Source organism: Atractosteus spatula, chromosome 6 (genome assembly GCF_055471065.1).
Source record: "Atractosteus spatula isolate fAtrSpa1 chromosome 6, fAtrSpa1.hap1, whole genome shotgun sequence".
NCBI lineage: Eukaryota > Metazoa > Chordata > Actinopteri > Semionotiformes > Lepisosteidae > Atractosteus > Atractosteus spatula.
The window spans coordinates 43,457,999-43,472,959 of NC_142711.1; the positions used below are offsets into that span (position 1 = coordinate 43,457,999).

Sequence of the window (14,961 nt, forward strand, 5' to 3'; positions counted from 1 at the left end):
GAACTGGACATATTTATTAATAACAAAGAATGTAAGATTCTGAAAGTGTTTTTCTGCATTTCTGTTTTTCTTAACATTGCTTTTAGATACAATACATAATGCTTGTTACTTTTCTCATAAAAAAAAAATTATATTTTTACTGCACACAAAAGAGTGTAACAGAACATCGGCTTTCAAAATTAATTTGCTCACGTCAGCCTGTTCTCTATTCACCACACGAGTGCTTAACAATATAAAATATGTATCACCTCTACAAAATAATAATACAGCTACAAAACAAAACACTGAGACTTGCAAATGAAATATTTTTTTTTGCAAAAATAAGAGCACGCAATAAGCACCACAATTTTTTTCAGAGGTTAAAGTTACATCTCTTCCACCATAACTAAAGTGGGTGATTTGAAGTAGCTTTGATTTGCCTGATTGTCAGCAGTGGGGAGGAGTTGTTGGGTTCTATACCCATTCCTAAAGGACTATCGGTTCAAATCCTGGCCGTGCTCACTACTATTGTAGCCTTAAGCATAATACATCATACATATTGCTGCAGTAAAATGTGTATACAGTATATATGTCTGCTGCCTTTTCATTTTCTCACTTTATGACCATGTGTGCAGCAGGAAGAAGAGTAGAGAGAATTCTTTTCATCAATGAAACTTCAACATGTGCGGTCTAGCTTAGCTTCACCAGAGTTGGGGGGGGGGGGGATAGAGGAGAGCTTTGTGCTTGCTGTGACTACTCACTGCTGACCAACTGTCCCACGCTGAGGGCTGATGAAGAAGAAGATGTCGAGGAAGAGGAGGAGGCCTGACGCACCGGGCTCTGGGACAGCGATGCTTGGCTGTGAGGAAGGTGGAGGAGGCTGGCCTGGGAGGATGCTGGGCCTACCTGCCCCTGCTGGCTCTGGGACAGCTGTGTGCAACAAAAGAAATCTTTCTCAGCAGGGATCATCCCACGTCATCTATTTCTAACAAAGACAAGGACTTTATCCTACTTATCTAATGCCTTGTATAATATATTTTACATGATATGCTATTAATATTGTCTGTGGCTGTAGCAGCTTTTGAAAGTACACAAGCTACACAAAAGCATATAATAGTTAGTGTACTCTTTTGATTACAAAATGGGTTTTACTCCTCAGAGTCACAGTAAGAGCCACATGTTACTTGCAGAGGACCACAGCACACAGTGTCATCCTTCAAATGATTTTCTCATCGTCCTGCAAATTATTTTCGGTAATTTACAATTACAGAACTCCCAAAGCTGCAACTTTAAGGCCTATTTAATGCCTCACAGTGACCAATTTTGTTGTTCTATATAAAAGCACAGTTATGTATTCTTTAAAATTATTTTGCAATCCTTTTTAGGACTAAAAAGTGGCAATATTTATATTGTAATCATTTGAGCCATAAACAGCACCAATGATGATAAAACGTTGGCCAAGCACATGGATATTTAATGATGGAAAACATGAGATCACAAGATGGTAATCTTCTTCATCACCATCTGTTCCACTAAAACCTTTTCCAAATAATGAAACAATTTCAGCCCAATTTGAGAAAATGTCCAATTGAGAAGACCTAGGAGGGAGGGAAGCTAGCCAGTCAACTAGTGGTAAACTAGAGCACATAGTACCAAGCTACGCTTCCACAAGAAGTACTTAGACACTATTCACTGATGTTAAGAAAGGGCTTAAAAGAATTTCAAAAGCATCATGTCTTCTTACATTATTTAGGACAATTTATTTCCAATTTAATGCTCTGGCAATGGGTACTTTAGACTTACTAATGCATCTCTCATAGGGCTCTTGGTAATGCTATATACTGATGACGGCGGCTTGTTACAGGATAACATCAGTATGAGTTGTCATCATGTCTGTATTAAGTACATTTTCTCTTTGTAGCTTTAAGATCATCTGCCTGTTTCTATTTTCATTTATAGAAACTAGTACCTATTAAATGTGTATGTCATTAGATTGCGGGATAACCATTACTTAGGCTCGCTGATGGAAGCTTCGTGGAGACATGGAAACAAGCCATTTATACTTCATGTGAACTGTGCTTACCATCACTTTGGTGCATGATACTTAAATAGTGAGCCTTTGTCGTGTTTTGTGCATAAAAAGCATGAGTACAAGAAATCAGCTTTATTTACTTTATTTGGTGAGGGATGTACTGATTCTTTTTAAAGGGGGTTGGGGTTACTTTTTAAGTTTTTTTTACAGAAATATCCTTTAGAGAAAATGATGTGGCATGATACTGTAAGCACAACCTTTAGTCCTATATTGGGGGGGAATGACTGAAATAATCAGGCGGCCATTGTTAGGTGAAAATAAATTTCGATTATTTATTACTAGTTATATTTTTGAGGGGAAACTGATACTGTATGTGCAATATTTAGAAGGTTGTGACTTACAAGACAAAGCATATGACTGAGCAATTACTGTTAGTTCTATTTTGAACTAGCAATACCTTTTAACAATCCTAAATAGAAAACCTATTGGGCAACAGTAGAAAAAAATGCTAATTTGTGAAAGTTCACATCATTATACAATGATGTTATTAATCTGGGAAAAGCTGCCTGGAATGATGTGTTGTAGGGCTGGTTGGTTGTGCTTATAACTTATTATGCAGTGTGTGCACAAAAGATGATAAGAATATGTATTAGATTACTACTGGTTTTATGAAATACTATTTGATGTCATTTTCCTTGGTAATACAGACATTTTTAGACATTAGTTTGGCAAAGAAAAGAATTGTAAAATAAAAGTCCCGGACTTAATTCCTGGTACTTCATGGCTGAATTATTATTTTTATTAATATAAATTATTAAATTGATATTAATTATTGAATATTAATTGATCAATTATTGTTTGACTACCAAGATGCACGATATGTACTTTGCTTATAAATTGCAACTGGTAGGTGTGTCAAAATTGTGACTAAAACAATTAAGATGTTTTCAATCCCATAGGCTCATATGAAGATAGCTCTTTACCAAGTACAGTATGTGCCACAAAGGCTACTAAAAACAAAGCATGCCCTGATACAGTTGCTATTGAGAGTCTGATTTTCATCCAGTTCTTGCTATGTCTTGGCAGGGCTCATTTACACTTCCAAAACCATGCAGTATACCACCTGAGCTGGTTTGACTCTGAGTGTCCTTTTAGCACAAAGGATCTCTGTGACAGAAGCAGAGTTGATGGCAGAAATTTCCCTTTCTCAAAGTATTACGGTAATACTATGCTTTATGAATGCTGCAGGCCAATATGCCACACAAAATTTTGCTTAATACTGCATCACAGTGTGGAACATGAGACCCTTTTTTTTTAAATGCCTGATTAGGTGGCTTTTTGTATTGTAAAAAATGGCTAAGGGTTCTCAACTTAAGTGCACTAATGAAAAGCAATGTTTTTGCGCTGCACTGCAGGGGGTCTGTAAAAGTGCCTGGAGCTCTGAAAGATATTTTGACAGGTGCTTAGAGTGAATGCTAAAGAGAGCACATTTACGATCCATGAAACATTTTGGATATTGTGAACTAAAAAAGTGGATATGAAGAAAAATATCATAAGGTTCCAACATCAGGATGTTGGCAAATCCTTAGTATGCTGTTTTTCTTTGTTTCTGTAATTGGGACTTCCCACATCAGAGAGTAATGTGTTTTGAAATTAGTGGCATCGAAATGATTAAATGGGAAGCCTGACATGTTAATGTAACTTCTACGTCGGCTTCAAAAAATACTCACAGTGCTTTAATTACAGTACACTCACCAAAATACATTAACATACATAAAACATTTAATTCAAAATGAATGTGCTCAGAGTGTGGTCAGCTATACATTAATGATTTTCTTCTGAGCTGTTGTGTCCTAAACATAATCGATATACCGGGTGCCGCGGTGGCATTGCTGCTTCACAGTGCTGGGGGCCCTGTGTTCAATTCTGGACCTGGGATGCTATCTATAAGGAGTTTACACAGTATGTTCTCCCTGTGTTTTTGTTGGTTTTCTCTGGGCGCTGCAGTTTCCTCCCAAATGACCTACCAAAGACTTGCTGGTACAGGTTAAGCAGTTATATTCAGTTATATATACTGTCTATATGCAGGGCCATATCTACTGTAGGTCAACAAAAGGTACTCCAGTCAGGGGCAGGTAATAAAGTAATGCTGTTCAGCTACCTTTTGTTTACAGGACCACTTTACAGATCATTACAGAGCAATGACAGAATGATATCAGTATTGTGATTATCATTTGAACCATCCAGTCTTGGGTCGACCGGTTTGAGTCTGGAGACTGCCACTGGGCCTCAGAGATTAATCTGAGAGACAGTACCTGCTGTCCGGGCTTGATTGGCGAGAGTGTGATTCCCTGGGTGTTGATGACTGGCAAGATCTGGTTCCCAATGACAGTGGCGATGATCTGGCCCTGGGCATTGGTCAAAAGCTGAGGTGTGATCGGCTGAACCTGGAGCCCCTGTGTTCCTCCTCCTGCTTGGCTGGATGGCACAGCAGAGTTTGGCATCAGTGGGATAGTTCCAATAATCTAGAACAGAGAAAGTGACAAATAAAGATGTGGGATTTCTTCAGAATATAGAGAACAGAGAAAACGATCTTATACAGTATGCTGAGTGCACAGTTAGTGTGTGTAATCCTAAATTACCACAAGAAATTAAGAGGTACAAAGCAAAATTAGGGTCCACCAGAAGGTAACAATACCATATGAACAGTACATAAAACTACTTTATTAAAGTCACAGTACACAATTTTTATTCTTAAAGGAATACACACACTTATTCCCCCGCTGGATTATATGAACTTAACAAACCAAATGTCACCAAGTTTAATACTACAATAAACAGCACCAAACAAATGAGGTGCTCAACTAAAAACAGCACCATGATCACGATTGGAATCGCTACTGTAATAGAAAAATAAACTATTGACCTATTGATCCTTTAAAAATGTTTCAAGATTGAAAGATGTAATTATTTCACTTCTTCCAATTTTTTTATTAGACTTTTCTGTAATATTCTGGAAGGCACCACTCTATGAAAAAGGTTCTAAGGTTCTAAGCTCCAGTGATATGCTGGTGAGAAAGAGAACAAAGATGAATATGATCCAATATGGTCCATTTAGATGACAAGGAGCGAGTAATTACCCAAATGTCCAAGATTTGGTTTCAACATTCTGCACCTGACAACTCGCATTACTGTGCACTTCTGCCACAGAGCCCCGTCCAATGGACTAGTCTATTACTTCCCCTCAGTTCAGTCAGATCAGTAAAAGTCTGTCCTAACCATTCGTTTCAAAGAGCAGCCCATAATACCAGTGTGTCTGTGCTGAGCTACCTATTGTCAATATTGACAAGTGAGTAGGTGATAAGGTGCCAGCTGAGAGCTTCTCCACTGCAAAGCCATTATTTATTCAGAGTAGAGAAATCCCCTGGTTCAGCGTTCGTAATCTGTCATAACTCAGTTCTGTCCTCAGTTCTTCAGCTCTGGTTATCCAAGTGTCTGTTTAATTCCCTGCTTTTGTTGAGAACTGTACAGATCATGGCAGGTGTATATTGTCATAGTGATGTAAACTGTGAGACTAGAAAGAATTGTAGCTGAGGAGGGACAAGTATTTAGACAAGAAAAAGGACTTTCTCCTTTGCATCTTGGTTTGCTTTCTTCACCACATTGAATCATTATCTTCACCCTTCATCGATGCTTCTTAGCTTCATTTGGTAAAATTTGGGATACAATGAGGAAAACTTTATGTTTAAATATCTGCTATGTCTGTATACACTTAACAAGGTGTATTTACAGTACTATGAAAAACAACAAGTGTCATCCAAATAATTTAATTTCAATTATTCAAATTCATTCAATCAGAAAAAGTGACTGGAAGCCCTTGAGAAACACCGAGAAAGGATGATTAATAGTCTGGTGATGTCGGATATTACTAATAGCAGTGTCTTTCTGTGCTGTTTGCTGTTTTTCTGTTTATTTATCTGCCTCCTCTCAATCTATCACACTCACCTGTGTACAAGTATTGCAAACATGTCAATTAGTTTTGTTTATTAAATTGAATTAATACAAGTGTGTCGTGCTCACAATAAACAATTCTGTATGAGATATTCTCTTGAAATTTGATGTGTACTGATTAATGACGTTTAAAAAAATGAAAATATGACAAGTTAGAAATATGAAATATTAATACAGCCATTAGCACCATCACCATTACTACCACATGTATTATTATGAATTATAAATATAGTAATAACACCAGCATGTAGGTCTGAGTTTTAGTACCAAGGCTTCAAAAGAACTTTTATGGAAAGATCTTTAACAAGAAACACATATGCTGCATATAATTATTTTGAATTAATGGGGAAACATTTAAATGCAAAGGCATGTAAGCTGTGTTTGTAGGCCCCGAAATAAGCTCTTTGCTCTGAAATTCTATAGCAATCAATTGTGCATTCTTGCTATTCATTACAAAATATGGTTGAGTACAGTAACCATAATGATAGAACAATATTATCCCGTCACATGTGGTCATTTGTCAAACATGTTATTGCACAATCTTTGTGCTAGGTGGTGCTGAACCCATACACTAAACAGCACACAGATCACTTTTTGAATAAGTACATCAATAAAATCACTTGTGTATTTACAGTATTTCCAGTGTTAGTTAAACTGGTTATTTTTTTTCACTGAAGAAATAAATTTTCTGTCGAGTTTGGAAGCAACAGATAGCTAAAAATATTTTCTTGTTAATAAAATTGTACCTCTATTAAGATTGTGATTAGCTAAACACAATCAAAATGATGAAATACATGCTTATAATTAATATTGTTATCTACGTTTTATACATTTATAGAGTGAAATCATAATAATATACCATAACAGGATAAAAAGAAGGCGTATAAAAATGTGTAAGACAAAAGAGCATGTGGTTTAGAAGTAAGTCACCCTTTAGAAATATACACTTGCTACAGTACTTACTGTAGAATTTTAGATATGAAATTCAGGTACCAATGATACAATGATACCAATGAGGTACGCACGATACTGGAGATTATTAATAGAATACTTCAAAAAGGCAGTAGTTCTAAACATCACTAAATACTCATTTAATTTGGCTAAAGGAAAGTTACCTCTAAACCTTCATTGATTTGTTGGCAATATTACTGCTGAGAACTGTACATAGTCTGCATCTACATTTGTAAACTCCTGCTTTTCTTTAGCATTCCCTCTTAATAAAGGAATACAGGTGAAAACAGAAGCAAAGCCATAGATGTGGAAAATGTTAACATCGACAGCAGTGATAATTTAATTATTGTGTTAGAAATGCACAAACTGTCAATAGGTACAGTAGCACAATGCCAATAAATGTGATGCATGCTCTGGGATGTGCCTCAAAAACATCTTTTGTGACTTAACATGAAGATGTTTGTGACAGGATGTTGCTGTTCCAGACTCTTTCGAGAAAAGAACAGACTAGAAATGTTCTGGGGCATAAGGGAATGTTCTACATTAACAGGATGAAAGACTGAGGGAACCTGTTCTAGATATTGAAAATCCTCAAAGGCATTGACACAGTCAACCCAAAATGAATGGGGAAACACAAAGCAGAGAACAGAAGGGTAATCTGTGTGGAAGTGCATTTAAAACCAAGAATAGTAGGCATTTCTTTACACAAATAGTTGTGGAAGTATAAAACAAGCTACCCGGCTATTTTATAAGCCTACTGTAAATATTGGTTTCATTGAAGAAACTGGATTCTTGGATCAATTAACTACTCACAGCCAAATGGAATGGAGGGCCGAACAGCCTACTGTCATTTGTTACCTTTCTTATGTTTCTTATGGAAGCAGCCCAGCCTTTGCATATGCACTGGAGTACACCAAGCAATGGCAACAAAAAAGAACAAAGGAAGGAGGCCACATTTCAACTCTAAAAAAAGCGTATTACTGAGAAAAGGGCAAAATCCTCTTGTGTTCAATGCTTATTTCACCTTTGTTGTGAGCTACACCAGTTCTGTGGACACACAACGACAACAACAAAACTTGGTCAGGCTAACTGGGCCGAAAAAGAATTCTGTCCTAAGAGACTGGGCAATCGTTTAAGTGCTCGTAACAGCTAAATGTAGAAAACTTGTCACTCAGCTGCTGTATCTCTCTGCTGTATTCTTACTCAGTTAAGTAAATGTTAATAGGGCATAAGTGAGTCCTGCTGTGTAAGAGGAGACTACAAAGATACAGGCAGCATAAATATGTAGCTGAACTTTGGCTTGAGAGTTTACTTCATGAAGGATCATTAGTGGTGACTGTTCCCATGTTAAATGTGTAGCACTCAGACATGCTGTATTAGAAGCTGGAGTGGAGTTCTATGCTGATGGAATCTGCTGCCAAGGGAGCCTTTCCATTTACCAACAGCCCAGCAGGTCCAGTGGAAGTTTTTTTTTGAAGTGTTACTAATTTAAGATGATTTAAAATCCCCTCCCAGTATGCCCTAACCACTACCAGCTGTGTGACATAATGAGGAAAGATGCCTGGAAAATGGGAGAGTGGTAGTTTGTAATTCATCTCAGCTACGGCTCATTTGGTTATGCTGCTTCATGTTAAGCAACAGATAATTTATTGCTTTCCACTGCTTTGCTGTCTTCGTAGGCTGTCGTGCCACTTAGCATATTTTATTAGCCTCACTGATGATCACAAATACTGACATCCACTTTGCATACATGTACAGCAAGGCTGTGCCTCTCCATTATTTATGTCTACAGCACAAATGTGGCTACTGTACAAACTCAAATAAAAAGCAGAAGAGAGTAGTTTCTGTGGTTTGTCACCAGTGAAGGAATTATCCCTTTTCACAACATCTTTCTTAGATTTTTTTCTTCTATTTATTCTACATCTCCTGTGCTGTGATCCTAGGATTTCTCATTTTCCTTTCCTTGGACCATAACTCATTAGAATTATGCTGGTTTGTTTCCGTAGAAATGTCATCACGTTTCTCAAACCTGAACAATCAGGCCCGTTATCCATGGTTTGACAGACAATTTTCTTGGCTGATTTTTATTTTGGCTTGGTTTTGTCGGGGAAGATGGGTAACTGAGGTGGGTGCAGGAGGTATTTTTCCCATATTTCTGAGACACTTGAAAAAAGAAAAGGCATCTCTTTTGAAATACTACACATACAGTATGACCGGTTTGAAGGGCAAGTGCAAAAGTCAGTCTCAAAAGATTCAAGAAGAGCGAGGGGAATAATTTAAGAGAAAAATGAAGTATTTCAGTAATTGGGTATATATTTTTGCAATTAATTTTTAACATTTGGTAACATATATTGCTTTTCTTCTACTATTGTGTATTCAGTGATATTTATTTTTATGCCTGCCCTTTGCAGAATGTGCTTCTAACAATTCCATTTTTTTTAATGAAGTGAGGCATACATCAAAGGAAACTCTACAGTGAGTCTCACACACACACGTCTCTCACACACAAATGGATGAATGGGAATTCAGATGCAAAAGGAATAAAAGCATTAGAATTTCTTAATGCACATTTTGAGGGTTACCTGTCTTTATGCAGTATACAGTACAACATCTGAATGACAACTCGATTCTAAAATATTTGTGCCTCCCAGTGTGTACACTTCTGGAGGCCCTGAAAAGATTCAGGATCTGTACATTTCAAGAAAAAAAAGTGAGATAGAAAAAAAACCCGGCAAAGATAGACACAAGTGAATCTTTGAATGAAGACAGACACAAGTGAATCTAGACTCTTGTCAGAGCACAGAAAAAGCAACAAAATCATCTAAGGTGAGAGGAAATGTCATTTCTATGGACATTAAAACATTCTGACTCCATTCAGTACAGGCCACAGTTGTGTGTGGAGGCTTTGTGCTGTGGACAATACCCCACTGGGTATTGAACAGAATCTGTCAAATGGGTTTTCATGTGCAATGCGAGTGTGATGCCAGAAAAAAAAAGAGAATGAAAATATCTCAAGACCGTTTTTTTAAAAAGGTAAGTAGAAAAATAGTCTTCTTAGGTAGAAATCTGGAGGCATAATAAAACCAAACGGGTGTTTTGCACAAAGCTTTAAGAACTCTGTTTTACATTAAGTGAATACCAGCAAGAAGAAAAGGACAAGTAAACTCCCATTAGCCATTTCCAACCAGTATTGTGATATGCTTGTTCTAGTCTGTAAAAATGAGTCTGTAGTAATAACATGAAATGCACTTCGTTGTTCATTCGCTTGCACTCTTCATTCAGTTTACACTTATCCTTTGTTGTATGACAAACTTTACTTATGAGTACTTGCTCAAATGTGTGATACTAGAATGCATAATTTGTAAAAATTAAAAAAATCACAAAATTGTAACACTTTATACAATGAAATTTTGATTTTATTTTGATTATGCACCCCATTAATGCATAGTATCAATGTCACCAGACTGCTTGGTACTCTATCTTGCTTGCATAATTATGAATTTTATATTTTGATCTTTGACTGCACAATATTTATTATCTAACATAATAAACATTTTTATTTAGTAAGAATTTGTTCTTAGTTTGTGTTATGTATTGTTTTATTAGTTTGTATTATTTATTGCTCAAAGATTTGCAAATTTTATTTCTCCACCTGTAACTGCTTCATACTGTAATACATTTAAACAGCTTGCATTAATAAGAAGTGTTGGTAAGTTCTACCTGTTGTAAGATATACTTAGCAATATGTAGTTCAGGTGGGGAGCTGCGTCAGCATGCGTAGGCTGCAAAGGAACAAGTAATAGGTTTATTCCATGCTGAAAAAAAGAAGAAAGAGAACACAACGTTTCGGCTGTGGAGTCTTCTTCAGGTGTGAAGAAGGCTCCACCTGAAGAAGGCTCCAGGGCCGAAACGTTGTGTTCTCTTTCTTCTTTTTTCAGCATGGAATAAACCTATTACTTGTTACTTAGCAATATGTTACATATTGGTGCCATAATATTCATAATATTATAATGATAATGGTGCCAAACTATTAAAATACATCTGAAAAGTTTTATGTTACAAGCACCTGAAGATTTTTACGGTACATGTATTTTAATGGGAATTTCAGTGTCACTTTTATGAATTTATGCCTATGAGCAAAAATATCGGTGCTTGTACAGTATAGCGAGGAATGACTGTACAAGCTGTTCCACACAATGCTTTTACCTAAAAATCCAAATGTTGTTTTCTTTATCTTGAAGTAAAACGAAGTCAAGAACAAAAAACAACAACATACAGTACATGTGCCTGCTTCATATAACTCAATCAATATCAAAAGGCCTTAGTGTTACACTCTGATCTAGATCAACAATCTCATAACAAAATGCTGCAACTGAAGGGGTTGACCACATCCCTCACTGTTCTGTAGATCACCTAAAAACACCCAAACCACAGCTACATTATGAAAGCAGTACAGGGTGACAATAAGACTTTTAATCCAAATTACCTTAGACAGATCTGTGTTGGAACTGTCTATATCATCATGGCTCATGTTATAGTGAAAGGGAAATTATGAGGAAATCTTTTGACAAAGCGAAAAACAACATTAATTGAACATCTCATCATAAACATAGAAACTCCCATATTATAGTACTACCTGCATGAATTTTTTCAGATTGGAGGGAAGAGCCCTACTTATTGGTATCACAACAGACATTTGCTTTATAGACTATAACTTCTTGTACTATAAAGGCCAGGTTTTGTTTACCCGATATCTCTCATAGTCAAGGTTTACAGTAGTGTGGTTTTTGGTGCCTTAAGCTGTCCATTTATACATTTATCTTTTTGTTCTGTGATCTAAATTGTACTTCTTTATTTCTGACAGGGGTGTTAGTAAAATGCCTAGGAAATACAAGCCCAAACCTGACATACTGGACAAGAACACACAAAGTTGTGTAATTCAAGAATCTTAATGCCATGCATTCAGCAGTGTCTGCTCCATGTGTAAGAATACAGATAAATAATTATGTCTCAAGAGAGTGATAGGAACCAGATCAAAGATGTTTAAAAGTAAACCTCTTTAAGGTCAACCAAGTTTAAAGTAAACCAAACTTTTCACAGCATGTACAGCAAGTACTGTACAGTACTATCACCGATCCGTCACTTCTCTAACATAAAACAACATCAGAATAAAGTTGTTTCTTTTCCTTAAAACATATACAGAAAGAATGTGTTTTTTAGACTACAACATGATTTTATAATAATGTTCTCATAACTGAAAAGGGCAAAATCACCACTCTGACATCTCTGTCTTGTTAAATAGCCAACATCTTAAACATGGACCTCCATCATACAGTATCTCTGTACTGAGATACAGTTATGCTTACAATTATACTTAGGCCATTATTTCACTAAAAGAATTCTGGTAAATTCTCTAAAAAGGAATCTAATATGATATTGTTATGGTTTTTGAAAGTGGCTATTTGAAGTGTCTCAAAAATGTATTTTTTCAGGAGATTCAAAACAAGAAAGGAACTGGGGTGTTTGCTGAGTGGAAGAGGGTGAGAGACACACTGTACAAAGAGGCACACTGTTTAAAGGAATCACCTAGTCTACGTTGGTTGATTAAGTTCTGGGTAAATTATTGAGAGGCATCAACAGTTGAGGAACAGAGGATAAAAACAATCAGGTAGCTGACAGAAAGACAGAGAATAGAAGTAGCAGAGAGATGGAAGGAAAGGAGAGAAGAGAAGAGACAGTGGAGGTGGGAGGTCCTTCTTCCGATCAGCCTTGAAGACCACATTCAAGTAAAGTATTTGGACCACGTTAAGAGAACTTTCCGTTCTGCTGCATAGAGAATCCCTAGGTTAAAAACGGCCTCTCCTATTTACTGGATGCATTTGTGGAACAAGGAGATACTGTAGGTTACCCATTCACTTTGTATCGGTTTATCGAGAGAGAGATTTAACTCTAGGTTGTATTGTGTTTGATGCAGAAGGCAGGTTTGTCTCTATTTTTGGGCCTGTGAGGCGTTATAAGACTTGAATGCTCGGTAGCAGTTTGCATTTTTCTGGTTGGCCAGGAAGCAGACAAGACACCTTGTTAGTGAGTAGTGTACCTTGTATGTTGTATGTTTATTTTGTGTTTAGTTTGTATTAGTTGTACTAATCTCTCTGTATATTCTTGGCAAAAGCTTGGGGGTTATGATTATTTATTTTAATAATTGATTAATCCTCTCAGTCTTTTTTTCTTTATTTCTCTATTTCCTTATTTGTAGCAACAGTGCTGTTGTGCCTTTTAATCTACAGTATGTAAAAATAGAAAATATAGAAATTTGGTACTGGCAAATACTGATGGCTAACACTTTTTAAGAAAAAAAAAACTATTGCAGATTTCCGACATTTAAAAAAGTCTCCAGAACAAACTTTTGCATGTGATGTTTGACTTTTTATGCAAAGAATGTTCATAGTTTATACAGGGCTAATTTTCAGGACAGGAGTATACATGGAGTATCAAGAGGGAGGTCATTCTTCTGATAAAATGCAAAATTATAAGCAATCAGCCTTTATAGGAAAGTCACAGATACATTAAATGTTAGTGTTTTGGTGGCATAAGTACTGTAAGTGATTTATACCACTTATCTGACGCACGCTGAATTCAGACAGGTTCCAGAGGAAGTTAAGCAAGAAGCACATTCAAGGCATTTTTAAAAAGTTCTAATCATGGAGCTTAAGACACTATTTTTTCTTTCATACTTAGATTCCTTTTGCAAAAGGTAAAAAATGCCAATCAATCTATATAAGCTATAAGGCAATCAAATACAATACAAGTGCTACAATATTCTACTAAAATAAAACCCAAAGTGGAGAATGTGAGTTTTGTGTATTGCTCCTGTTGAAATATACTGTAAATTACTTGGTGATATTTTAGGGACTAAATTCAGTTTTTTGTTTTTACCCCAAATTTCCATTTTATTTTATATGAATGTGGCCTCTCCTCCTAGACACTAGATCTAAAATAAATGTAGGGAAATTAAAGATAACTGGATTATTTAGATTTTTTGCCTTGTTGGGTGTGAGGGGGCAGCAGTTTCCTTCATAGACATCTTTCTGAGTTTCATTTATTTACTTATTGCATGATGTATCTTTTAATGTGATATGTGTTTCAGAAGGCCCAAGATTGAATAATGTACCCTAATAATGAGGAATGGAGCAAAGGCTTTCGCTGTAGGCTTTGACCGTCTCAGTGACCTGATTATGTCAGAGAGTGTGAGCCGCCAAGACACTACAAAAGCAAGAGCATCCCATCACATCCATCTCCAGAATAATCATTCTTACTGCTGCAGGCTTGTTGAAAGCACAGGATCCATCTAGCCTCATTAGCACCATTTAGCTTCAAGAAGCTCAAAGGGCCAAACACACAAGCTCTTTGTCTTGAATTATGCACCAACCACAGCAGTGAACATGTACATTTTATTGCTTAAGTGGATCAGCAGACACTTAGAGTCCTATGGTACTTGTGCATAATATCACGTATCACAAGTAGATATCTAAAGCCACCTTTATGTAATAGCTGGTATGTTGTGCTTCCCCATGCCTATGGGTTTTTTTATTTTCATGACTAACAGATACTATTGAGTACATTAGGTAAACAGCTTTAAATTCAGTGCATTTTCATGCAGCAAACATCAAGGTGTGAGTCATTATTTACAAGGTCAGGCAAAATCCAGAAAGTTCCCCTAATTTAGTTTGTTATCATAGTTGAGAACATCCTATTGCTTTTTGAAGCAAGGGTAAAATTCTTCCTTTATTCTCTGGCAATGTTTTGACACTTCCAAACATCGCAAATGAATAGATGTTCCTTCTTACATTTGCTTTTCCCAGAAGATAACCCTTTGGGATTTTTAAAATGTGACTGGAATATCTTCTATTGTTGTTGTTGTACATTATCTAAACATAAAAATATTCATACTGAGATGTTCAGTTGAGTTTACAAGTAATTGGCTTTGG

At 36.4% G+C, this 14,961-nt stretch overlaps 1 protein-coding gene across 1 annotated transcript in view; it reads right to left on the reverse strand.

The window, feature by feature from the left end:
- The window catches only part of pou6f2 (POU class 6 homeobox 2), a 155,538-nt gene that overhangs the window by 15,786 nt on the left and 124,791 nt on the right, over positions 1-14,961 (reverse strand). The window contains exons 6-7 of the mRNA XM_088919152.1: positions 4,327-4,536; positions 741-909 (exon numbers count right to left, since the gene is read on the reverse strand). Of these exons, the coding sequence (XP_088775278.1) occupies positions 741-909; positions 4,327-4,536 (379 nt within the window). The remainder of the gene's footprint in view (positions 1-740; positions 910-4,326; positions 4,537-14,961) is intronic.